General features: G+C 37.1%; 1 protein-coding gene and 1 long non-coding RNA gene across 2 annotated transcripts in view; one reads left to right on the top strand and one right to left on the bottom strand.

Moving 5' to 3' along the window:
- Positions 1-435: 435 nt before the first annotated feature.
- The window catches only part of htr2aa (5-hydroxytryptamine (serotonin) receptor 2A, genome duplicate a), a 50,794-nt gene continuing 23,315 nt past the window's right edge, over positions 436-27,914 (bottom strand). The window contains exons 2-3 of the mRNA XM_056465117.1: positions 17,263-17,463; positions 436-1,739 (exon numbers count right to left, since the gene is read on the bottom strand). Of these exons, the coding sequence (XP_056321092.1) occupies positions 934-1,739; positions 17,263-17,463 (1,007 nt within the window). The 3' untranslated portion in view covers positions 436-933. The remainder of the gene's footprint in view (positions 1,740-17,262; positions 17,464-27,914) is intronic.
- LOC130234808 (uncharacterized) lies at positions 20,886-27,891 on the top strand. Its single transcript, XR_008838334.1, has 3 exons — positions 20,886-20,923; positions 27,368-27,507; positions 27,623-27,891. It is a non-coding gene; the product is annotated as an uncharacterized LOC130234808 (long non-coding RNA).

Genomic DNA, 27,914 nt, shown 5'->3' on the forward strand with positions numbered 1-27,914 from the left:
ACAAAATCATTTGAAACTGTAAAAAAATATTTCACAATATTACTATTTTTTTTGTATTGTATTTTTAACCAAATAAATGCAGTCATGGTATAAGGAAGCCTTCACATGATCACATTTAGTGCACACCTGTATTCATTAGATAAAATATCACTATAAATAATGGATATATAAAAATATAAAATTATAGTTGAGATGAAATATAAATGATTCATATTTTCATAAATTTAGAGTGAATTTCATAATGAAAAATCATATTCATAAGAATCAAATGTCATGCACAAAACTTTTGTGCTCATACTTTCAACCTTAACGCTTCGATTTCTGTTTCATTCTCAAAGTGAAAGTGCAGGTCCAAAAATGAAAAGGTAGTTTAACGTTTAATATATCTAACATTTTCATAAATGGTTTCTGACCTTCAAGAGATGTTTTTGTGTCTGGATTCAGTGAATACAAACGACAAATAATAAGCCAGCAGCACAGACATCAGCTTACATGAATGAGGCTACAGCATCTCAATTGCTTGATGCAATACAAAACACTAGTCACATCACAACTGTTATCCAAAAACCAGACATTGTAAACAGAACGGTTGATCTCCCATGACTTTAGACTTCACTTTCTGCAATATAAAGTGCTACATCAAAAAATCAAAACAAGAAGTCTTGACATCAAACCGAAACTTTGATTTAACACTTATATACATTTTTTATAGCCAATTTATCACATAGATTCACCGATACTGACGTTAGGGGCAGATCCTGGTCAGTCTTTTGATGTATCAGTACCCTGTGGACATTGATGCAGTTCATTCACAGATACGATTGAGTTTTGAATACTAATACTTTAGGCCATTCAGAACCAATCTCTGTAGAGGTAAGAAGGATTTAATGCCAAACAAGAACCCAGAAGAAATCCTACTCTCATAGAGTGAATTCACAAGCAGCTGACACTCTCATTTTTGCTGCTTTTGGGCAGATGGTGGTTTTTATTAGGAAGGGGTAGAGAGAAATCCCCATTGCCTATTGATCCAGTGAGTGGCAGGTGTGTGGACTGATAGGCCATCGGTGGGATTGTGTTGACCAGAATTAACTGTAATGGTTTCTTTTCTTCATAAAACTGGCATCGGATGTATCTGGCGAAGGCTGAGCGATAAGTCTTGTTGAAGAGTGTGTAAACCAATGGGTTAACAGCGGAGGACAGGTAACCAACCCATACAAAAACATTCAACAGTCTGTTTATTATATCAGCGTCACACGCATTCGGTTCACAAACCACTGCCAAGACATTGGTGATAAAAAAGGGACACCACATGACCACAAAGAGGAAGAAAACTACCCCCAGAACTTTAGAGGCCTTTTGTTCATTGCTGATAGACTGCATGTTATGCCGTCCAAAAGGTGGTGTGACAACTCCCGAATCGGCTCCTGGCTCACGGCTCAATGAACGTCGCAAGAAGAGTTTTTTCTCTGATGGCGAAAACGAGGGTCCTGGTAGGAAGTTGAGAGTTAAACCTGTGCTCCATTTGGGCCTGGGCACCAGTTGGTCAAGGCAGAGTGTGGCTTCGCTCTGCAGAGCGCTGATAGTCAGGAAGTAGGTCACCACCATAATAGTCAATGGCACAAAGAAAGCCACAAAGGACCCAATCAATACAAAAGAGTTGTCAGTCAATAGGCAGCTGCCATCCTTGAAAACTTTGGTGTGATCCCGCAGACCCAGCACTGGGATTGGCATGGAAATGCCTGCGGACAGACAGAGGGAAGGAAGTGTGTTAGTTGTACAGTTTAGTCTGCAGAATTTAATACAGACTAAACAAAAGGTGGCTGAGAAACCGAACCAAACAAAATAAAGGATGACAGTCGGTTATTTGATGCAAACACAAAGGCAAGGTTGTGTGACCTGCAGTTTGTCAGTGACATAATGTATGCTGCTGCTCTGCTAGTGTTCTTTTCACAGTCCATTTGTACAAGCTGACACAGATGAATAATAGTACAAAGAAATGAATATAAATAACAGTGCTTTCATACATAACACAACATGTTGATATTATTCTTTTTGGTAATACTTTGTGGCTGTACAGTTGTTAGAGTGTTAGTAGACAGTCTACTATCTAATAGCACTTGATCTTAAAGATTCTTTTTTACTATCAACTTATTTTACAAATCATGATTTTACAGTTGACTAATACTGCATTAAAACCCGAATGCCTGCTAGGTGGTTTTGTGGACAGTTACTTTTGAAAGTACATTACAATATTGAGTTACTCCCCCCAAAAAGTAACTATTTGCGTTACTTTTTATGGAAAGTAATGCGATATTTTACTTTTGAGTTACTTTTCCTTACCTGGCTGATGTTTGATCGCTTTCAGAACTTGAAGGTGTTTTTTCACCTTTTTTATGAAGAAGCTCTGCATTTAACAACCACCTATATAACCTACACCTTCATTTTCCTTTAACTAAATGTAGGATACAATTTTATTTTGAGCTCTTTCTGAGCCCAGAGCAATACATGCTGTATATACAGATTATTGAAGCATGTAAAGTAATGTGTTTGCTATTTTTGAATGTTTTGTGTTGTTATTTAAGTAAATTCAATGTCCATTAAGATAAAGACTGCAATAAAGCCTAAGAGTACTAACTTGAAATAATTTATTACGGCAAAAACAGAATGTAAACCTTCGTTCATTCATTCTATTATTTTCTTTTCAGCTTAGTCCCTTAATTAATCAGGGGTCGCCACAGCGGAATGAACCGCCAACTTCCAGCCCTTCCAGCTGCAACCCATCTCTGGGAAACATCCATCCACACTCATACACTATGGACAATTAAGCCTACCCAATTGACCTGTACCGCATGTCTTTGGACTTGTTGGGGAAACCGGAGCACCTGCAGGAAAATCAGTCGAACATGGGGAGAACATGCAAACTCCACACAGAAATGCCAACTGACCCTGCCGAGGCTCGAACCAGTGACCTTCTTGCTGTGAGGTGACAGCACTACCTACTGCACCACCGTGTCGCCCATTTTCAACCTTTAAAATCTTTAATAACTAAATGAACAGTAAGACGATAAAAAAATCCCCAAATCAAAAATAAATCTCTGAGCTTTATAATAAAAAACCTAGTCGCTTCTTCAGTGAAGTAATAACCCTTTGTTTTTTAGTTTAGTCGAATTAATTGTTTTACCTGGAGAACGTGAACTGATGACAATCATTTTTTGTTTAGATGGAGGTGGGATGCGGGTATAGTGCTTTGCATCCAGATGTTGCTTCGATGTTGTGTTTCTTGCAGTTGTCAAGAGGTTTCACACATAATCTTCATTTATCAACAATCCATTTCTTTTCTTCGATGAGTTCAAAATAACAAGAATCCTTTACAAAAATGTAAGTCTCTGGCCTGCCATTGTTTCTGACTGTCTGTAGTGAGGATGTGCGATTCACAAATGAATATTTTGATTTAACCAGATCTTCTATGTGAACCGGTCAAACCAGTCCATTAAATTGAACAGAGTTGTCATGAAATGGTTTGCGTCCTCAGTACTAACATACCGGATACCCCCTCTGACTCGAAATAAACCTATATCCTGAGTTATTCAGTTACTAGAACAGTACACTGACTCATCTGCTGTGAAAAAAGAGGCCCGATGATGATGACTGCAAGCCAACTGTCTCTGTTCCCTCGCAGCACGCTCTCTCATTGAGAGTGTGATTCAACCTAAGGCCATTTTTATTTCACAATATATTTTGTAAAACTAATTAAGCAAGGTAAAAAGTAACTCGTGTTACATTTTTTAAAAAGTACCTCAAATAATATTACTTACTTTTGAAAGTAATGTGTTACTTTACTCGTCTGCCAAAAAACTCAAGAAAAACAACATTCAGAGGAATATTGGTTTCAAATGTTTATCTGCAGCTACAGCAGTCAAGCTGCTTTAAAATATTTGATATAGTGGACTAAGAACATCTAAACTCTGCACGTATGAACATACAGTATTTAACTTCAATAATTACCCACTCAGAAAGATAAAACAGACATGACTCATTCCTTATCTACAAACAGGTTTATGACCATCACCATAACAACAACAACACCACCACTGGCGATTCAGACATTGGACATAGAATCAGCAAACAGATCAGAGGTTTTGGTGAGGTGCTGAGATCTCGCGTTACATTTATAAAAAAGTAACTCAAATAATATACTTACTTTTAAAAGTAATGTGTTACTTTACTTGATACTTTGGAAAAGTATTATTACACAACGCAAATGACTAATAACGCGTTACCCCCAACACTGCTGCTAGGTGTCATAGTGCTACAAAATTACTTATGTTCATCAGAATATCTAATAAGTATGATCAAAATGAATTCAAAATGCAAGCTGGCATTTTTTTCTGTTTTGTAATTTTTGTATGTATTAAAAACAGTACTAATAAGTAATAGGAATTATTCTTTCATTTGGTAATGTAGTATAAATATACAATGCCCTTTTTATGTTTGCGTGTGCTTGTGGTAAGTGTTTTGCAACATTAGAATTAATTTCTGTTATGTGATTTTTATTAAAAGAATTGATGTAAACCAAACACATTAATGGGGTGGTCCACTACGATATCATATTTTAAACTTTTAGTTGTTTGTGTTGTAGATGTGTGAACATAAACAACATCTCTGAGTGTAATATGCTCAAAGTTCAATGCAAAGGGAAACACTGCCTTTTACAAAGTTAGCCTAGCAAAGCCTACAGCGAACAAAGTTTGGAGTCTACAAAAAAATACATCTGGGCCAGTGGGATCACAAACACTTAAGGTTACACACATTCACCATGCACATACACCCCGCGCAGCAAAGGGGTGTGGCCTGAGGCGCTGTAATGTTATAGCAGAGAAAGTTAAAAGGGCGTCCAAACGCCGTTATTTCCACAGAGCTTGTTCTGTTTCTGTATTTGGGTTTCCAAAGGACACGACACAAAGAGAGAAATGCTAACAAGTTAATTTTAATTATGTTCCAGAAAAATATATATAGCTAGCATTTGACAAAGAACAGCTTCCAGCTTCCAATCTCTCCCAGTTCAATGCTGGATTCGGCTAAACACTCCTTAAAGAAAAAGCAGCTCCAGCCATAATAGAATCAGTTTTGGATTGTGAGCCACAACCTTTAAGTATTTTTATTTGTTAAAATTGTATTATTACATGCACCGTTTATAGTGTTAATGGTATGTTGTAGCAAGGACGTAAACATAGGCAAATGCTGTTTGGCACCATTATCAATATAGCTACAAATTCATATTTATCAGTCAAACCGCTGTAAACGGCCACAATCTTCAGCAGCGCTGCAGTGTCTCTCTGTGCTACCCATTTCCATGCGTTCTACAGCTCAAATAACAAACTCACAAAAGACATGTGAAGGATTCAAATTATTTACACATGCTTATTCTGAATATATGTGAAAGAAACTTGTCAAATTTTATTTTAATTCAGTTCAATTCATCTTTATTTCTATAGCGCTTTTACGATGTAAATTGTGTCAAAGCAGCTTCACATAGAAGATTATAGTAAATTGAATCAGTGTCAGTTCAGCTTTGTGTTGAAGTTTAGTTTAGTTCAGTTCAGTGTGCTTTAATTTTCACTGCTGAGAGTTCAATCACTGAAAAACACATACATCGATGCGCAGCTCCACGGGTCACGAACCATGCAAGCCAGTGGTTACAGAGCAGGTGAGCAGGTGTGAGGTTTAGCTTAGAGAGCAGGTGTGAGGTTCAGCTGTGTCCTCTATGTCATTTTCTGTCTGATTCAGGCACAAACATACAGCTAACATCTACTCTGACTGACAGTATTTACACAGCACAAAAGCGCATGCTTGTAGGGGCGTAACACTTTACTGGTGACATGAAGCTGTTATCGAGATTCACAGCACATTATGTTAGCTGACCAATCAGAGCCTCTTTGACCAATCAACTAGGAAATATGACAGTCATTTTCATGTTAGCTGAGTAGCTGTATATGAAAAATTGTATAATAAAAAAACAATAAACAATAAAAAACAAGATTTTTTACAAATGAAGCATGAACACATTGCTTTGCATCGTATAAACACAACCAAGCCTTAAAAATGCACTCTGGACCACACCTTTAATGTAATTAAAATATTAAACATTGTCATTGTCAGCCCTAAACATAATTAGACAAGAGTCTAATTTTCCTATAAATAATAGTGCTGTTACAGATACACAAACATCAGTTAAACAGCATACACTCAGTCTGATATCCTGTCATCTCATCTTGTTTCAATATAGATAATAAGCTCATTTCTCTTAATTACATGTAAACACTTTGCATAATTTTTTTCAAGCACTAATAAATAATTTATTTACAAATCATTAAACTGTTTCAAACTGAGAGCGCAGGTGGCATATATTTATATATTAAACACACACACACACAAAACATGCTGAGCAGCTCAATGGGAATCCCGTGATTGATGGATTTCCTGTTCAAGGACTGGCTTCTACTTGCATGCACACATTGCTTATGCTTAGGCAGCAAAAATGTCCATCTTTGTCACTTGCCTTCGGTTTACTTCACACATAATTGATGCTTCTTTTCCCCCTCATTGTATATGACATTGTAGAAGCATAACCTCAACAACACAACTATTTACGACCATTAGCTTTGACTTCCCCCTACTGTATATGATATACTTCTCATTTCCACTAGCATCTTGCAAATGGAAAGCATGTATTGCTCAAGGACAAACTTTCAGTGAAACTGCCATGGTGATAAGACTTCTGCATGGCAACAGTAAATCTCTGCAAATCATGTCTGATCTCTGGGGTTTGTTGGGGGAAACAGAGCGGGTGGTGTCGAATGGACCTCATGCCTCTAGATGGTGCATCTGGCATTGGCTGTGTAAATATGGATAACCGTGGGCCTCGGATGACTATGATAAGAGCAGCAGAGTGTTCAAATCTGAGAGAAAGATGAGGAGATTAAAAAATGTACATCAGTAAGGTTTCCCCTTCAAAAGTGAGTTGAAAGTGGGGTTGTTTTATCTTATTCACCATCAACTTCAGCTGGCACCACATTTCTCATGCTTTCCAGTAGAGGAGAGTAAACAGCCCTTGTCTTCTTCGGTGGATTAAAGTATGCTAGTCCGTTATTGATGACTGATGTCTAAAGTCTGATATTTAAAAGTGTGAAATTGAAGTAAAGTTTGTCCTTTTTACCCTTAACATGATGTGCATCCAACTGAAATGCTTTCTGAAATGAGAAAAAAAATGTAGGGCAGTGCGTGATTTCATCTTTTGGGTACATATTTGTACATGATGATTGACAGGCGTTGCTAACAAAATGGAGGACGATTTGAAAGCCAGTTTGCACTCAGTTGTGGAGGATTACTGTCCACCAGAATCATGGTCAGCACCCTCTGGTGCAGAATGTTTTCAGATGCCGAATGATGAGAACAAGGAGCTAAATTTTCATATGCTCATATTTGAATCACTACCTCCCGCAAAGGTAGTGCAGAAATGGAAAATGCACTGATAACCCTGCACCAAAAGGAATATCCTTTGTGACCAGAAGTGAAGAAAAGTCATTTTGAAGGGGGATGACAGGCTTTGGGCTGCACGGTGGCACAGTGGGTGGCACGTTTGCCTTACAGCAAGAAGGTCGCTGGTTCGAGCCTCGGCTGGGTCAGTTGGCTTTTCTGTGTGGAGTTTGCATGTTCTCCCCGTGTTGGTGTGGGTTTCCTCCGGGTGCGCTGGTTTCCCCAATAAGTCCAAAGACATTCGCTATAGGTAAATTGGGTAAGCTAAATTGTCTGAAGTGTATGTGTGTGAAGGAGTGTGTATGGATGTTTCCCAGTGATGGGTTGCAGCTGTAAAAGCACCCGCCTCGCAAAACATATGCTGGATAAGTTGGCGGTTCATTCCGCTGTGGCGACCCCAGATTAATAAAGGGACTAAGCTGAAAAGAAAATGAATAAATGAATGAAAGGCTTTGGTATTTGATCAAAGGGTAAAACTTTACAATAACAGTATGTGAATAATAATGATGTGTTAATATGTAAACTAAGCATCACTTTATTATATTATAAACTACCTTAATTACTTGTTAGTCCATGATTGTTTGTTAATTAATGTATTATTTACCACATTAGTTTATGCCTAATTTAACCATTATGAACTCATGATATATTAATGTATAATTTTATTGTGACTTTACTTGGAGGGGCACGTCATCATTAACCTATTCTAAACTTCTCATGAACTCCTTCTGCACATCTGTCATTTAAACTGAATAACAATAGAAAGGTGTTCTGTTAACGTCAACATGTTTAAACCAGCCTGATCTCACGAGAAAACGTAAGTATTTTAAGTTTTGTTAGTTTAGTGGCTAATTCGTACGAATTCGTACGAGTTCAGTCGTACGAAATTGTATGATTTTAAAAAGGAGCGTGGCACCTAACCCCACCCCTAAACCCAACCGTTATTGGGGGATGAGCAAATCGTACTAAATTGTATGAATTAGATCATACAAATTCGTACGAATTAGCCACTAAATCAAAAAGTTACAAATTGCTGTGAGACTGTGTTGGTTTAAACACAGGAGTCCCCTGTGTGATGTGCCCCTCAAAGTAAAGTCATGACTTGATTATACATTAACAGCTCATGAGTTTATTTTGGTTACATTAACTTAAACTTAAATGTTAATTAATATATTAAATAACAACATGCACTAATAAGTTATTAAGTTAGCCATTATTCACACAAGAACTTTTGTGACTCATGTTGTAGTTAAAGTTGAATAGCCTTAACTCATCAATAATTCCTAATAAAGTAATGTTTAGTTTACACATTAATACATCATTATTCGTATGCTGTTATCATAAAGTGTTTCTGATTAAAGAGTAAATTCTTGAGTAAATTATGAGGGAAAATAAATTTGTACAAATTAATGAAGTGCACAGATACATCGTGTATAACAAGCACTACTATCTGAATTCATTTGATTTCATGTTGTTTCATGGCTTTAAAGTTCCACTAAAATGAAAATACATTTGAAAGAAAATGGCATGTTTTGGCAGGTTTTTACATCTTTAGTTTAGAGTGTTAGGAGATCCTCTTGATAAGGGAATGTCTCCACATAAACCACAAGGGGCGTCTCAGTGGCACAGTGGGTAGCATGATTGCCTCACAGCAAGAAGGTCGCTAGTTCGAGCCCTGGCTGGGTCAGCTGGCATTTCTGTGTGGAGTTTGCATGTTCTCCCCGTGTTCATGTGGGTTTCCTCTGGTTTCCCCCACAGTCCAAAGACATGCGCTATAGGTGAATTGGGTAAGCCGTTGTAAATTGGCCGTAGTGTATGAGTGTTGCGTCCTTAGTCTGAATGTAAATCTAGTCAGGCTAGACCAGCATGAGAGGTTAAACCGAGGCACATCAAATGATCTGCCATTTTTAAAAAGGGAAAAATAAAAAACATAAAATATTTTTATATTAGACACAGATTTGATGCTTGTATTTGCATTTATGCTAGTCTTGCACCAGCTCCACGATTCACGTCCACAACTTCACACATTGGGTTAAATTAGGCTTTCCAGTCTCCATGGTCAGTCCATTAATTCTACTGTATCTGTTCACCTCAGGGAATGGAACCAACCCCACGACGTCAGACACAGCAACATTCTGGCGAGCTTTAAAAGCTATAGTAAAACATGCCCTTTTCTTCAAAATAGTTATTAATCATATTTGTTTTATATGTTATTATTAAAGTGGAAATCAATTTGCTTCCGCGTTAATGCAAGATTTTTACAAGAGAATAGGCTCAGAATTTCTACAAATAGATATCATCATATTTCACCAAATCTAGTTGTGTATGTAAGTGACAGGTTTCCTGAAGTGTTATGTTTCAAAGTAGGGTAGGTGATTTCAGAGAGGCTAGCAGTTGCTTAAGCTACAGATCCAGGAGTGACAAGACGAAGGAGATTACTTCATCCCTCATTCACCAGTGAGAAATCATCACAATTCAAAATGCACAATATTACAGCAGCAGCATAACAAGTTTGTATGCCCAAAGCATTCTATTGTTTTCAATTAGATTCTTTGAATATTAGAGGATACTCTTCTCATGAGTTAAACGCATTGCTGCAGGAGAGCTTTCAAGCACTCAGCTGAGCAGTTTTGGAAAAGCACAGGCACTTTCAGGTGCCACGGTGGACACATAACCTATCAGTCTGCAGGAATGTGCTAATGACATGACCTGTCTGTGCAAACAGGGTGAATTGTTCAGACCAAATATTTTGATTGGACAAAGTTTTTGTTTGTTCCTATGACTTCCAACAGAACTAGAAGCATTAATGTGTGCTATTGAGGTGTGCAGATATTTTCAACCAGCATATCAAACATGTTTTGGAGCCATATTACCTACCCTGCCTTTAAAGGGGTCATCAATCAAAGCTATGTTTGAAGCTTGATTGACTTTAGTTTAAATGCTTTACACTTTACATGTGCTTCATTAAAATAGTTGTTTTTATTTATGTATTAGAGTGACATAAAAATCCTTGTCTTATAAAGCCCCTTCTGATTTGCCGAAAACATAAAGCACGTTGATAGGAAATGCCACAACCTTCTTAGAATTTCTTAACCTATTGTTGGAAAAAGGGAATTACAAAGGAATTTTTTAAACATATTTTTGTCTCTTTTTCTTTTCATTAATCAATTGTATTTGTATTGCTTAAAGGTACTATATTAACTGAACCTCTGTTGAGTGTGATATGCTTTGCATTCTAATGAAGCATTTTTGCAGAAGTAGATAAAGCTGATAGAAATGCAAAGGCCTGATTGTCTAAAATTAACTTTAGCTCTGCAGCTAAACTTCCGGTCAGCAGAAGTGTGTTAAATCTGTACATAGAATATGTTCAGTTGATAAAAGTCTTTTGCTTTTAATAGTGTGCAGAGAATTCTTAGACAAAGAGGACGTATGTATGGGTGCGGCCAATAGAGGACTGGAGAATGATTGACAAGTGATGAATTTCACTAAACTCCACCTGTTAATATCAGGAATAGTTACCGCTGAACGTAACTCTTGCATTGCATTGAGGATAACAGAATTCTGTAAATTGAATTATTCATTTGTATACAATAAATTGCTAATATGTTAAACATTAAAGAAAAACCTCTCCTGGCGTTTTTTTATTGAACACGCATGGAATTGACTTAATATTCCAACACTATTCATTATAAACTCTACAACAAGAATAAAAACTATAAATGAATATTTTTTTTTGAGTTAGTTCTGTAAAGAATATCATTATCAAAACTTGAAATGGTTGAATAGCTTTAATTAATAGCTTTACTGCAGAGCAATTACTGTATGCAATTAAATGTGCCACTGGATTTGGTGAATAAGCAGTCAAAACAAAATGGGGAATCTAAAGATGTTGAAAATTATACTTTTGAGAATATGATTGCGATTGTGCTCTGGTGATGACAGTGATGGAAAGATAATTTGCTCAGGTTAATGAAATATGCTTTAATTTGCTTTAAGTTTCATACTGTTGAAACAGTTACAAATCCATCTGTATTCAATCTATTCAATCTAGGTTGCTAATCACCCACATAATAATTATTTTTAAGAGTTAAACTGTGAACTCAGTATGCAGTTTTAATAACATTAAAATAATTTGATATTCATGAATTTGATTACTTTCTTATATTAACTGGATTATTTGTTCCACCCGCGCTTCTCTGATTGTGATATTTGATTGATTTTGTTGTTTCATACTTGACATGTTGCGTCAAGACAAATTGCCTGTCGCTGAAATCTTACAGCATCACATTTTGTTAGAACATGATGTAAAATATGTATCATAAATGCTTTCTTTCCACTAGTCTAAAAAATAACATTATGGAAGCAAAATGCCATCTTAAAATTATTGAAAAAAAAATTGATTTGTCTGTGTCTTAACTGAAAGCAGATTGAGAGCTGTTTAACATGGAAAGGAAGGGGTAATACTTGAACTGCTCTGATTGCATTGCGAACAGATGAAAAAACACAACATCTATCAAATGTTCCAGTACAAAGGCAGCTAATTCTGCATGTTTATGCTATCTCAGTGACAAGCGCCTTCTCACTTGATAATTACATAACCACCTTTTTTGTTTTAGGAACCAGACGTGCTGCTTTATTTGAAAGCTCCTGACTCATGCTCAAAGAGCCTTAATCTATGAAATGTTAGTAGATCTCCTTTGATCCTCAAATGATAGATAATTACCATCTAAAAGTCTTTTTCACTTAAAAGCAACGCTATCTCTCTGTTTTTGTTTTTTTTTTTTTTTTTTTTTTTTTTTTTTGGCTACTCTGAAATTCGTGAGGTTTTTAGACATTCTGGCAAATGAAGCTGTATCCAAACGTGTAGCGGCACAGTCTAATCGCTTTTTATAGCAGATATTTTTAGGATGGTTCTGTAGGTCTCTGTTGACTTTAGTGTTATTGCTTTGCATTATAAATGTGTTTCATAAACTGTGGTGTTTTTATTTTTCGCATTACAGTTATGTAATTGGCATTGTGGCTTTATTACACTTTATTACATTTTCTGCCTATGTAATATTTCTATTTCTGTCTGTCAAACAACAGTTAGTCTAAGGTCAGTTTGAAGTATATCAGTGTTATTAGACTTTTTTTTTTTTTTTTTTTTTTTTTTTTTTGCCACTGCAGTGGTCACTTTTTTTGCAGAGGTCAATTTTTTTTCCTTTGGTTATATGAAGGTCATAGAAAATCAGACTTCAGACCAATCAGACCAATACTTTAAAAATTAAAGTCAATCAATTGTTAAAATAATGATTATTTTAGCAAATTATTACACAATTGTTTTAGGTTGTATCAGAAGTTAGTCAACGTTTGTTATGTACTTGATTTTAGTGTACTTGATTCCAACATCATTTTTAGTTCAAGCTTGAAATTGAAAAGCTATCTGAAAATGTTATTTGTGTGTATTTATGATCCTTAAGTTAACCAAACAATTTTAATTAACCTTCCAAATTTTGAGGTCACTGTCAAGAGTAAAAGCGTAAAAAGCAAAACGATGTAGAACTTTAGACACTTACCACTATGTGTTTTAAGTTGAAGCTTTAATGCATACGTTGTGGTGTCAGTTCGATGTACAGCGTGCATTGCTTTATGAAACAGTTCACTGCATTTCGTTGCCTTGTACTTGTACATGTGTAATGACAATAAAGTTGAATCTAATCTAATCTTTTTGACATCTTGTAGTGTATACGGAGACTGAACTTGAGGCCGCAGGTGATCTGATCCGATAAACTCGCATGGCTTGAACCATCATTCATTCCAACACAAGAGCACACCAAACGAAAGTGGGAGACGCATCTCTATAGCAACCTTTCGCAACACCACCTCTCTAATGTGGGGCCTCGCGATATTTGCGAACAATTTATAATATATCTTACTTATAAATCATATTTATGACAGTAACGAAGGAACGCCGCCAAATGTAGCGAAGAGTAAAGTTTTTTTCTCCAAAAATGTACTCGAGTAAAAGTAAACATCTTTAAATGTACTCAAAAACAACATGTTACCCAACAATTGTACTTAAGTAAATGTAACAAAGAAAATGTTATTTGTTACTACCCACTTTTTTCTCCAAGAGACTTATGCCGAGTTCAGACTGCACGATTTTCAAAATAGTCGTGTCACAGATGTTTTCACACTGCATGACTATCTGGGCTATATCCTTTGCTGTTGTGTTTACACTGCAAGATGGATCGCCTACACGGGGTTTCACACTGCATGACTTTACAATAGGAAGCATCACTGACAACTTTGACTCAGTCCGCAAACTACATCTCACAAACTACATCTCACAACCAAGCTCATGTGAGAAGTGACATAGAAACATATAGTATATTTTTTGTTATGTACTTGATTTTAGAGTACATGATTCCAAGCCAACAGCATTTTTAGTGCAAGCTTGAAATTAAAAAGCAAGCTGAAAATGTTTTTTTTTTTGTGCATGTTTTTGTGTATTCATGATCCATAAGTTAACCCAAAAATTTTTATTAACATTAGCAAGATGGAGCTATTTTATCCAACAACATTTTTAAAAATGTATGATTTGAGATGTGGTGAAAATTACACTATACATGGTGGATATATTCATGACCTCATCATTTAATATCCCAGACCTGTAAAATTCATTAAGTTTTAGCTTTCTATTATGCTATTTTTTCTCCTTCTCAATTATTTAGTCTGTGTGGTGCTTCATTGACATTATCAGCAGGATACTGATGAAGCTGCAGTCATAACCGCGAGTCTCATTGTCGCCTCTCAACGCCAATCTATAATAAAGCTGAATATTGCTGCAATTTTACTTCTCATTTACAGATATCCAACGTGTGCTGAGAAAGCTCTCTCTTTCTCTCTGTATTCAATATAGCCTTTCTTCTTGTGAATGACCAAAGTCATGGAGGTTTTATTAGCCTCTAATATCTCTATTCCCAAAGCAATTCAGGTTCACATAAACATAAACGGTTAAAGACCTCCTTTGGTCTGGTCTTCATTTTAGTTGCATAAAAAGTCATTTCAGACCATTCCGAGAGCAGAATCAGTGGCTAATATGTTATGAGCATATGGTGAAGATCAAAATTAGAGGACAACCTACAGTTTCCAAATTTCGAGGTCACTGACAGGAGTAAAAGCAAAACGATGTAGAACTGTGGCCCTTCAGGAAATGAGTTTGAGACCAATGAGCTCCAGTTAGTGAACTGTGGAGGATACTGAAAAAGAGCTGATCAAGATCAAAGCAGAACAGAGTGAGAGACTAGTAAAATCTAGTGAGATACTAGTGATGTCCAGTGAGACTAGTTATGTCCTGTGAGAGACTAATGATGTCCTCTAAAAGACTATTGAAGCCCTGCAAGACTAGTTAATCCTGTGAGAGTTTAGTGAAGTCAAGTGATGTCCTCTGAGAGACCAGTGAAGTCCAGTTAGACTAGATATGTCCTGTGAGACTAGGTACTGTATGTCCTCTGAGAGGCTAGTACAGTCTAGTGAGAGACTACTTAGGTCCAGTGAGAGACTAGTAAAATCCTGTGAGAGACTAATGATGTCCTCTGAAAGACTATTGAAGCCCAGCAAGACTAGTTAATCCTGTGAGAGTTTAGTGAAGTAAAGTGACGTCCTCTGAAAGACTACTGAAGCCCAGCAAGACTAGTTAATTCTGTGAGAGTTTAGTAAAGTGGTGTCCTCTGAGAGACTTTGTGATGTCCTTTGAGAGACCAGTGAAGTCCAGTTAGACTATAGGTATGTCCTGTGACACTAGGTATGTCCTCTGAGAGGCTAGTACAGTCTAGTGAGAGACTAGGGATGCCATGTGATGGACTAGTGATGACTGTTAGAGACTAGTGTAAGGATGGCTAAATCCCTTCCTTAATATAGGACCCTTAGAACTGTTAGGGAATTCCATGAGATAAGACCACAAGTATTGCCATGCAATAAAACAGTAAACTTTCTTGTCTGAGTAGCAGGTCTGCAAGAAAGAAAGTTCTTCAACTGCCTTAGTTACCCATCATGCGCCCCGCCCTCTCTGCCGCCCCCTTCTCTTCTTCAGTCAGAGCTCAGGTCACTGACATTGCACATCGAATCTTCATCTTCTTCATGTGGTGTATCTTGTGAATCTATAACTTTAACTTGTCGTGTTTGCTACAGTATTATTTTAAATGTCTCTGTGTTATTGGTAAATGGTCTCAATTTTGCAGTAGTCACTTATATTATGAGTTTGGGAAAAGTCTGTCCTACTGAAGTGTGAAATTGTCTGTCAGTTACTCTTTACCCCAGGTGGTGATTAGTCTTTAGGTTAACATAAATTATGATCAGGCAGAGGTGTTGGTGAAGCATTTATTATCTTTAATTTATTGTTCTTTGTTTGGAGTTGAGTATTTAAGGGAAAGGTGCAAAAATGTCATTGAGATCTTGTAGCCAGGATACCCCATTGCAGTGTGTGAGTCTCTGAGCTTTTGCATCAGAGACTTGTATGCTGCAACGTACTTGATCCATTTCTAACTCTTGGATTTATCTTTGAGTAATTGATGTTCTACTTAACTGAATTAGCTTTTTATTGTTTGATTTTGTAATTGGTATGATACACTTTAATCTGGAAAATAAAGTGTTAAGTTTTAAGTCATTCTGAATTCTCCTGAAATCTTTTATATCCAGTAGATTATGTGGAGTCTGCACTGCCATTATGTTGTGACATGATTTTTAAGGCGCGTTTGACTGTACGGAGCAGTGTGGCATGGCAGCATGGAGACCTTTTAATCGTTTAATCACTGATATTAGCAAGTTGTATGGAAATTACTAAATTCACTGCTCTTTTAGTATGAGTGAGCATGAGGCAAGTGGACTAATTGGGTTAGTTAACCCTGCATCCTCTGACTAACTTCAGAGTGTCGAAATAAAGTCCGTGAGAAGAAAAGTCCCAGGGCGTGGAACTCTAATCGGCGTTTGGTCCCTAATGAACGTATAACTAAAAAGAATGGGATCAGATAAAAATCAAAAACTCTAAATTGAAGCATAAATGATGAATGTGATCCGTTCTTACAAATTTGAGGGTCACTTAAAATTGGAGTCAGATTAAATTCGGAGCTGAAAAACAAAAACAAAAAAAATTTTAATAAATAACTGAATTTTTTTCAGAAGCGTTATAAAAGGCTTACATGCATTTAACCTTCCACGATGCTGTTAGTTTCATCATTGGGCTAATAGATGGACTTTAACACTAGTGATGTGCTGTAAAACATTAGTGAGAGACTAGTTATGTCCGGTGAACGACTAGTGGTGTCCTGTGGTTGCAGATGTGCTAAAGTCTTTCAAAGCAGGGGGCAAAAACTTCCAACACATTTTGACTGCCGTAAACTTCAGATATTTTACTTTTCATTGTTCTTCCTGCTACAATCATTGTATTTTTTATTTTACAAACATGTTCTAAAACTAAAATCCCATCAAATCCTGAACAATGAAAATTACACTATTTCTGTAAACACAATGTTCATTTACTCACTCCCTCACTCGCTTACCTTCAGCTTATAGTCGCTGATTTACCAGGGTTCGCCACAGTGGAATGAACCGCCAATGCTCGTTTATTGTTTTCTAATTTAGATCTCCACTTTACATGACTTAATCATGACTCATTAGGCTTCTTTTTGTCATCATATCACTCTACAGCACAGAGTTGTGCTCATGTGTTGATGGCATCAGGTGTACCTGCAGAGATGGTCCAGACCGCTGTAATCTTGGCTCGGGCACGGGAGCGGGAGTTTGACCGATTGTGTCGGATGGGGTTACGAATGGCCACATAGCGGTCAAGGGAGATTGCACACAGGTGCATGATGGAGGCGGTGGAGAAGAGCACATCCAAGTAGATCCACATGGGACACAGTGATGCAGGGAAAGGCCATGAGTAACCTGAAGAGGAGATACACATGCAGAGAATCAGATCGAATGAATAAAACTGACAACAAAAGGCACAGAAATGCTGACTTTCTTACTAATGGACCCAGTGAGATTATTTAATGTGCTTTATCCACTAGTGAGTGATTTCACTGGAAGGCATGAATGTGATGAGCTCTTGAAAACAAAACAAGAGCTTAACAATCACTGACAGCGCATACATTTAACACAGAAGAAAAACATTTTCATCACTACACTGTTATATGTATCATTCAATACTATATGCAACTTTCTGTCTGTATATATTCTTTTTCTGTCCTTCCACCTATCTATCTAAGAATCCTTCAATCTGATCCTTCATCTATTCATATATTTTTATTGGTATATTCTATACGTTTATGCATTCATTTTCAAATGTCTATTTCAAGAGTTCACCCTTAACTGATGATTTTTATAAAGTGTTTTTGACATGCTGTCCCGGGAGAGAGCCCTGAGCTCAAAAGATCCTTGAGTAGATAGGAGTAGATAGCTCCCTCTTGATAGAAGGGTGAGAGGGGAGTTTGAGCTCAGGTAGATCTCGAGAACTCCCCTGTTTATAAATGGCAAATTATGGATTACTATGGAAAATACTGCTGACTAGAGCTTGTCTATAGTGCCAGTTTGGTTTGGTAAATTTGCCTACTGTATATTTCATGTCTTTGGGAAGAAACCGGGAAACCCTTGTGAGCACAGTTAGAAAATGTAAACTCCGCACAGAAACATCGGCTGGCCTGTTAAGGATTTAAACCAGTGACATTCTTGCTGTGAGGCAACAGTACTAACCACTGGGCTGCCGTTCTGCCTTGTCTAGAAAGCAAGGAGGAGTAGGGGTGGAAGGGGGGATTCTTCAAAACAAAGATACTGAGGTAAGAAATTCTGGTTATTTATGCTGAGATAGGAATTGACTGATTGGTGGACCACCGTGTTTAATCATAAGCAGGCATTCCTCTCAAAATTAGTTTATAAAGTAATCCATATCCATATTAATCCATTTAATTATTCATCTGTTCATCAATTGATTTCATTAATTCATATCTAAATATTCAATATCAATGTTCCGTCTGTCTGTTTTTCTGTCTCTGTTTATCCTTATATCTAAATCTAATTGGTTAGGGTTAAAGTAAATCAATCTCTAAAAGTCAATTAATCCAGTGATATCTATCCCTCTATCAAATATATTTATTCACCCATACAGTATATATAATACAGTATATACATCTATTCATCAGTCCATATCTAAATGTCTATCGATTCGTGCATCTATCTATCCTATCATTTATGTACCTATTCATTGAACATCCATCTATCCATCCATCCATCCATCTCATTTGTTTCTGTCTTATTAGTCATCTTATTAATCTGTCCATGTTTAAATGTGTGTTTATTCCTATATCTAAATTTAATTGGTTAGGGTTAGGATTACATTAGGGTTAGGGTCAATCAAGCTCTAAAAGTCAAACTATCAATAAATCCAGCAATCCATTGATATTCCAATTCCAATCTCTCTATTATACACTGTAAAACCCAACAGTCAACTTTATCAAATGAAATGAGTGTAGTTAACTCAAAATTTACTAAAATTTAATTCTACTCATTCAAAAAGAGTTTTGAACACTTCTGAGTGTTAATTAAAGACCTCATTACTTCAACTTAAATGGAGTAAGTTCACAGTACTCATATAGATTAGTTTTTTTAAAAACTCAAATGGTTTGTAGCAATCGGTTTCCTCAAACATTTTGAGTTGCCTTAACTTATTGAGTTTTACAGTACTCAGTTGGTTTGAGTTTTCTTCATTTATTGGGTTTTACTGTGCTCAAATTGCTTCATTTACTCAAATGGATTAAGTTCATTAGGATTAGTTTTTGAACTTAAATAATTAGTTGCAATCGGTTTCCTCAAACGGTTGAGTTACCTTAACTTTTTGGGTTTTACAGTGTACACATCTATATACCCATTCAGTATATCTATCTATTCACCGGTTCATATGTTAATATCTATCCATCCATCCATCCATCCATCTCATCTGTTTTTGTCTTATTAGTCATCTTATTAATCTGTCCATATTTAAATGTATGTTTAACCCTATATTTACATTTAATTGGTTAGGGTTAGGATTAATCAATCTCTAAAAGTTAAACTATCGATCAATTCAGCAATATTCAAAAATCAAAATGTATCAAATAATCAAAAATTCAGCATTGATATCTATCTCTCTATCCTATATACCTATACCTCTATACCTCTATATACCCATACAGTATATAAATCTACTAATCAGTTCATATCTTAATGTCCATCCATACATCCATCCATCTGTTTCTGCCTGGTTTTTTTTTTCATCTATGTGTCTGTCTGTCGATCACTCCGCACAGAAGCCGGTGATGTTGAATTAGTTCATTTTTGTGAGTTCAGTAGAGTTAGTTCAAGCCGCTCTGGGCAGTCAAGCAGAAAATGACCATTCACCAAAGACTCATCAGTGAAACTGTAGTTCATTTTTAACACTCCTGGCACTTTTTACAGAGCACACACAGACACAAAATGTGATGGAGAGAAATATTGAATTAATAATACATTTATACAATTTGCAGTTATTTTCAAGTACTTTCTTTGAAATGCTTCACTATCACTACAGTTTTATTTTTTTTTTGGCATTGACAAAAGATTGAAATAAAGCACAAAGCCAAAAGAGCCAACACAAATGAAGTGCCACAAAGAACACACTCATTCAAGAGAAAAGGAAATGAGGTAGAAAAAATATAAAGGTATGGGTGAGAGGGCAACGGGGGGAGGAGCTGCAGGAAATGGGATGCATGCAGAGAGAGGAAGTGAAAGGGAAGAATGGTCATATGTGGATGAATGAATATACAGAGCGTGTGTGCAAAAAGAAGATAAAGACCATCAATCACCACAACAAAGAGCACACAATCACACACACTTGAGTTTCAGAAACAGCTTTGTTCATCAGAACTCACTCAGGTTTGATATTGGATTGTTACCTCAGCAAAGCCACAGAATTACATTAGTTTCCCCGTGTGTTGTGTTTACTGTGTTCTTTCAGAGTGATAGAAAACCTGTGGTTTCCATACAGTTCCAGACAAAGACAGATTCTGCAAATTTTTCTACAGTAAAAAATATCAGTTTGGACTCATATTCAGTCTGCAGTGTGTTAAACGCAGACAGACAGCAGCAGCACGGGAGAAGAACTGTGAGTAAATAACATTATCTTAGCTTTGAAAAGCACCCACGTGTTTCTGCCTTCACTATCTATAAATATGGGGTATAAAAGGAAGTCGGTGACACATTAGCTAAAGATAGATGTGTTTTACATGACACGCAAAACCGGATCATTTCTGCTCCAATATAAACATTTACAGTTTTATTCATGTGACACTGTGCCTCAGTGGTTAGCACTGTCGCTGGTTCAAGTCCTGGCTGGGTGAGTGGGCATTTTTGTGTGGAGTTTGCTTTTCTTCCCGTGTTCGCATGGGTTTCCTCTGTACATGCGCTATAGGTGAATTAAATAAACTAAATTGTCCGTGTGTGTGTGTGTGTGTGTGTGTGTGTGTGTGTGTGTGCGTGTGTGTGTGTGTGTGAATGAATGAGTGTGTATGGGTTTTTCCCAATACTGGGTTGCAGCTGGAAGGGCATCCACTGTGTAAAACATATGCTGTGGTGACCTCTAAAGTAGAGACTAAGCTGAAGGAAAATGAATTAACGAATCATTTCTAGCACACACTGGCTGTTTTTCAATACGAGTTCTTCAGTGATCCTGCGTCCTTGTGTTCTCGTGTAACGTCATCATCAACTGCCAAAGTTCAGTTTCAAAACTCAAGACCGCAAGAACGGTGGACGCATGAACATTCCTGGATGTGTTCTTGGTATGGAGGATGCATCGATGCAGACTTGAGTACCGAACTCGCTCTAGAAATCCCAGAAGTCATTGCGACTGGAGGTGGGAAGCGTAGCATTTTATATAGATTTATTATTAAAGTTTAGAGAGATAACTTATTTATCTCAGAAGTTTCTCTAAATGAAACCGTGAAAGTAAACATTAACATGAAAATCTTAATAAAGGCATAAACACCTTAAGGGTGCTGTTGAAATTCGTATTGAAATCTGTTTTATTTGTATTGTGCAATGTATATTTGTAAGGTAGTATATATTGTGAAAAGGGAAAAACAAAAAAATCATTGTATGAATACTGTAATATTTACATAATTTTTGGTTAAAAATGCGTGAAGGTCATGTGACCATCAGGAAAAATGAAACATCTCATAGGACGCAATCTCTGTCTCGCTGTCTCCTGAGTTCGTTCTTCTGAGGTAACCTGGCAAGACTGGTCTGCACGAGAACGCAAGTCCGTTCTCTGCGTTCTTGGAATTGAGAAACACCTGAGTTTGTTCTTCTGAGGTGACCTGGAAAGACCGCTCTCCACAAGAACACAAGTTCGTTCTCTGCATTCTTGGAATTGAGAAACACCTGAGTTTGTTCTTCTGAGGTAACCTGGCAAGACTGGTCTGCACGAGAACGCAAGTCCGTTCTCTGCGTTCTTGGAATTGAGAAACACCTGAGTTTGTTCTTCTGAGGTGACCTGGAAAGACCGCTCTCCACAAGAACACAAGTTCGTTCTCTGCATTCTTGGAATTGAGAAACACCTGAGTTTGTTCTTCCGAGGTGACCTGGCAAGATCGCTCTCCACAGGAACACAAGTCCGTTCTCTGCGTTCTTGGAATTGAGAAACACCCGAGTTTGTTCTTCCGACGTAACCTGGCAAGACCGCTCTCCAGGAGAACGCAAGTCCGTTCTGTGTTCTTGGAATTGAGAAATTTATTCACATATTAAAATCACGGTTATATATTGGAAACATTTGTCAGTTAAACAATTTTCTGAACTGATTTTAAAGCCATGGTGGTAAAATTAATTTAAAAAAAATTAAAATTAAATTAAAAATCAAATTACTTTTTATTTACAACCAAAAACTGTTGAAATTATTCATATATTCAGCTAACATAATATGAATGAAAAAATATTTTGGCATATTTTATTATGTAAACCCAGACAAATTCAGAGCTTGTTGATCAACATTTTCAGAAGGTAATAAGGGCCTCATTTCTATTTACTGAAAAAAGAAAAAGGCTTTATTTTGTAACCCATTTCTGGGAAAGTGCCTACAGCACGGGCTGAAGGAAAGAGAGAGGATCAGGGCTTACGATATGAAGAGATGAAGGTCTTTATAGAGAATATTAAGATGCAGGGCCTGTTTGATGTAGCGGTATGTATCATGGCATAAATAAAAATCAAAGTCTTGATGAAAGAAGCAGAAAAAGGAAAATGCATAAGTAAAAGAATAAAAGGTCAATCGCTGGCAGACAGAGGAGGTGCTTATGAATAGACTACGAGAGATGAAGAACATCATCTATTCCTCTGCTCTAAGGATTCTGCCAGCTGTGGCTTTATTCAATAAAGCTCAAACAAGAGACGCCGCATCAAAACCAGAGGCTAATTAATAATCCATTAATACAAAATGGCCGTGGATGTGTGCTGTCTGCGAGCTGCATGCATGTCTGTTTGTACTTGTGACTGAAAGGGAAATAGAAACAATGAAGGTCAGATACTCCATTTAAAACCCTCCAGACCGCTTGTCTAATTGGAGTTGCTCATCGGGACAGGCTCAGGGGACTCCCTAATTACTAAAGGCGTAATCGCTGCTCGTTTAATACTTAGACCCGACAAAAACCTGACAAATTCCCTCAAATCCGTAGAGTGTTTGGGCCTGTGACTCAGATGAAAGCCGAACATTATCTGGCCATGCAGGATAATAACCTGATTTGGTTGAAGGACACCTTAGGAAGCGAGTGTGTTTGAATGTGTGTGCTATGTTAATTTGGGGACAAATTTTTCCCTGGAAGTGAATTAAATCAAACTCTTTTAAAAATCCTTTTGGGGATGAACCTACTTTTAACAATGTTTTACTTTGATGGCTTCTTTAGACATGTTAACTTTGAAATCATGTCAACTAGCAGTTATTAACGTATTATGGTGTCTGCTCAATAGCTGTTTCCATCCACCTATTCTTATGCACATTTTGGAATATTGCATAAAAAAGGCTTAATGGAAATGTCAAGATGCGCATAAATTTTGTCTGCTCTCCAAAAGAGTGGCCTCTTCTTCGTTATAAGTAATATATTATATTGGAAAAAAGGCCCATGGTAGCTTCTACCGCTGCAAGTTCAGTTTTTCTTCTTGATATTTAGTGGCAGTATATCAGAAATAAGATTTCAATCTCTTTGACACATTGGACGGAAACTGTTCTTTATTCACAAATGTTTTATGCGATATTTCAGTTTTGCACACAAGTCTAAATTTGCACTTTGGATGAAATCATTTAGCTTATGTCTGGTAACATTTTATTCGGATGATCCCTCAACAAGTAATCGAGTAATTAAATTATTTGCCTCAATATGAATAAAACAATAATATAATTAAGGTGTTTACATGAGTTGTTTTTTGAATGTTCCTTTCAAAGTCCTGTTTTACATGTTATAGCACACTGCTTAATTTGAAGATGAATAATTCCCATAATTAAACCAGGAAGTACACTTGTGGTTTTAAAATAATGAAATGTGTGACTGCCTCTTTGCCATTTTGAAAATACAGATATTATTTATGTAGGCCACTATGCCATTATTTATTTTTGCTGCTCACTGTGTGAGAAAGAATCACCAACCAATAAGAATGATTGTAAACATAAGAAAGCCGATTGGCTTAAAATATTGTTGAGGGCCAATAGTTTAACTTGCGCATGGTGACTACCACCATTTGTGTTTGTGTGCGCGCACACACAATCCTCACAGACTTCTCTCTCTCACACACACACATAGGTGTTTACCATGCAAAAGTTAATGCCGGATCCATTGAAATAATACCAGAACGCAAAACACGAATATCTGACATTTTCCGGAACAGGATCCTGGAAGATCCGGCTCAAATTAAGCACTGTTACAGCACATAATTCGATTAACTTCCTCCGGAGTTTCATGTAATTTCGGGTGTTTCATTTTTTATTTATCGACTTTAACTGCAGTTTGGCACTTTCACTTTCATTCAGGAACAATTCTTTCATGCCCCTGTGACAAACGAGATATTGGATGCGAGTATGAACTGCTGGAAAAGTGTTGTTTTAATGGAATATGATACAGCACGCTTTTTGCAAAAAAAAACTCAGCATTTTGCGATGTGTGTCTGTGATCATTTAATAAGTCAATAGGTGCAGAAAATAGTGTCAAACAGGCATGTGTGTATAAAATATACTGTCGCAAAACGTGGCAAAAATTCTACATGATGGTAATAGTTTGATGGCGGTGTTTACATATATGTACTGCACTTCAATAATGCCACTAAAATCAGCATACTCCACGTCTTAATCGATTTCTGTTTAGTTCAATTATTACCTTAGTCAGATTAAATGAATTAAAAATCGACATTTACATGGTAGACTCCTAGAGTATTGTTTTAATCACATTAAAACCAGATCATTTATGTCCATGTAAACTCATTGAGAGTTTGTTGATGTAGTTGACAGGATGTCTGAATGAGACCATCCAAATAAAACATAGCCTAAAACCAAACACTGTAAATGTAACCTTTCAGCCTTTCTGAAAACATTATCTATGAATACACACACACAGACACACAGTACCGCTGCCTTAAAAGCTTCACCTGTTGACCCCCAGCCCAATATTTCAGCAAGCAGAATGACAAATCTAAGCAAAGATTTGACTCTGGAGTCCCAGCCCATTTTGAAATGCATTTCACGTAAGCTCTGATTCAAGCCGGATGCCAGTGAAATGACCACTGAGGGCATGATTGCATGCGTCACTGTGTGTCACCATGTCGATAAAAAGAAAAAAAAAAGTCTATGATATTTGCCTGAGGCAGGAAGAAATCTCACTGTAATATCATGAGGTGTGTGTGTGTGTGCATGTGCGCTGGTGTCGGTTTATAGATAATTACAATAGCTCTGGCTCACCCCGTTTTTCCTGACCCGTCCTGAACTCATCCTCTGCCTCGTTAAGCAGCCCTGAATCTATCAGACTAATTAATCACCTCCTCAGTCCATACACACACACACCTCTGCTCAAAATAATGATGAGTTCATATAAAAATGAAAATTCTTTCATTATTGCCAGTTTTCTAGATGAATGTTTTGAAGAATGTTGAACAGTGAACAGTTTTTTTTTTTTTGCAGGTAACATCTAAAACTTTTCAGAAATTTCAGGGCATGCAGCAACTCAATGTATTTAGGCGGGAAAAGTTAGAGATTTAAGTGATTTTGAATGTGGCTCCATTGTTGGTGCCACACGGGCTGACCTGAGACCTGAAACTGCTGATCTGCTGGAAATTTCACACACAATGATCTCTAGGGTTTTTAAAGAGAATGCACTGACTGATTCAATCTGATAAAAAGGTAACAATAGCTAAAAAAAAACCTATTAATTATAATTAGAGGTCTCCAGAAGAATCTTCAAACTTTGAACCATGTGAGCTACAGCAGCAAAAGCACACTCAAACTCAATTCCTTGAGGGCCGCAGCTTTGCACAGTTTTGCTCAGTTTTGCTCCAACCCTAATCAAGCACAGCTTACGCAACTAATCAAGGTGTTCAACTCTTTTGAACACCTTTATTATTTGAATCAGCTGTGTTTGATTAGGGCTGGAGCAAAACTGTGCAGAGCTGCGGCCCTCCAGGAATTGAGTTTGAGACCCATGGCATAGGCGGAGCATTTGTAGGGCCAGAGACCACAGAGATAGCAGCAACGAAAAAAAAAGACGGCAGTATATTCTCAATCAAACCATGCAAACTGTAGAAAAAGTGTTTGCATGGAATGTACAGGCACATGTCGCGCAGAGAAATTAAAAGTTTTTTCAATATGCATTTTTTTTAAATGATTAAAGGCGTGTAATAAATACATTTCAATTTGTATTAAGTGTTGTTCACATTAAATAATAAAAAAAACATTGGTTTAAAGTACTTTGTGACACCCACATCCAGCATTTGACAAAAAATGTGGGTTTGATTTTTAAATGCAAGAAACTCATCGCACCGCTGCAGCAACAGTGTCACTCTAGCTGAGCTCCTATCCACTTCCATCTTAACATTCCCGCGAGACCACACATAACACTCCATGACACATAACACTCCAGACACTGACTACCAATGCACCTCTGCAGCCACAGAGTCACTCCGCTGAGCCTTATTCCCCCCCCTGCACCACTGCCGCAGCAGTGACGCTCTGCCTAAGCTCACATTTAGTCATTCACTTCTGATACACTCCCCAGCACTGCCACAGCATTTAAAACGTCTCTGTGGAAGCGTACTTTCCTTCAATATTGACTTCCATCGCACCTCTGCTGTAGCAGAGATGCTCCGCTGAGCTTCATTCCCCTCTGCACCACTGCCACAGCAGTGACGCTTTGCCTGAGCTCATATGCACTTACATTTAGTCATTCACTACTGATACACTCCCCAGCACTGCCACAGCATTTAAAACATCTCTGTGGAAGCGTATTTGCCTTCAAATATTGACTTTTATCACACCTCTGCAGCAAATCAAAGGACAAAGCAAATCAAAAACTTGATAGTCCCCACTGACTTCAACAGAAGGAAAAAATGCTATGGAATTTCACTGTGGACCAAGAATGGTTTAGTTACCTATATTGTTCAAAATATCATGCTTTCTGAGGAGAGATTTAGAACAAGGGGAGGGTGAATTAATGATGACAGAATTTCCATTTTTGTGTAAAATATCCCTTTAATAAATCCAGTCTACTGTTTTTAAGACATGGATTTAAGTGCTGTTTTTTTTTTTATTTATTTTTAGATTGCTCAGGACGGGTATTTTATACCCACACAACAAAGAAACTTTTGAGGTTTGGGGAGATGCATCACTGCGGATTCTTTCGTATTGCAAGAAAGAGAAGAGAGCCTTGGATCTACCAGTTCAAGCAAACATTTCATCTGGTGAGACAATCCTGCATAACAGCACTGTTTTAAACCCAATTTGTAGCATTTCACCTTTGATATGAGGATCTTGTTTTGAGATTAATTATTGTGTTTTTTTCTGTTAGATATAAAGACAGCCTTGGAGATCCCGCTTTGGAGATGGTGCTTTAACAACTCTGCCAGCTATCCTTTCTCCACTGCCATACAGATTGTGCAGCAAGATGGTTCGGCACGTCATACCAGGAGGCAAAATAAGAATTTGTTTATTTGCGACTTCTAGGTGCATTATTTATGACAATAAATGTTGGACATTATTTAATTCATGTGTGTATACTTGTATTTCGTTCAGTACTTAGAAGAGGAGGAGCAACAGAGACAGAACCCTTTTGTCCTGCTGCTTAGGGATGAACCAAACTGCTCTCAGG

Source organism: Danio aesculapii, chromosome 9 (genome assembly GCF_903798145.1).
Source record: "Danio aesculapii chromosome 9, fDanAes4.1, whole genome shotgun sequence".
Classification (NCBI taxonomy): Eukaryota; Metazoa; Chordata; class Actinopteri; order Cypriniformes; family Danionidae; genus Danio; species Danio aesculapii.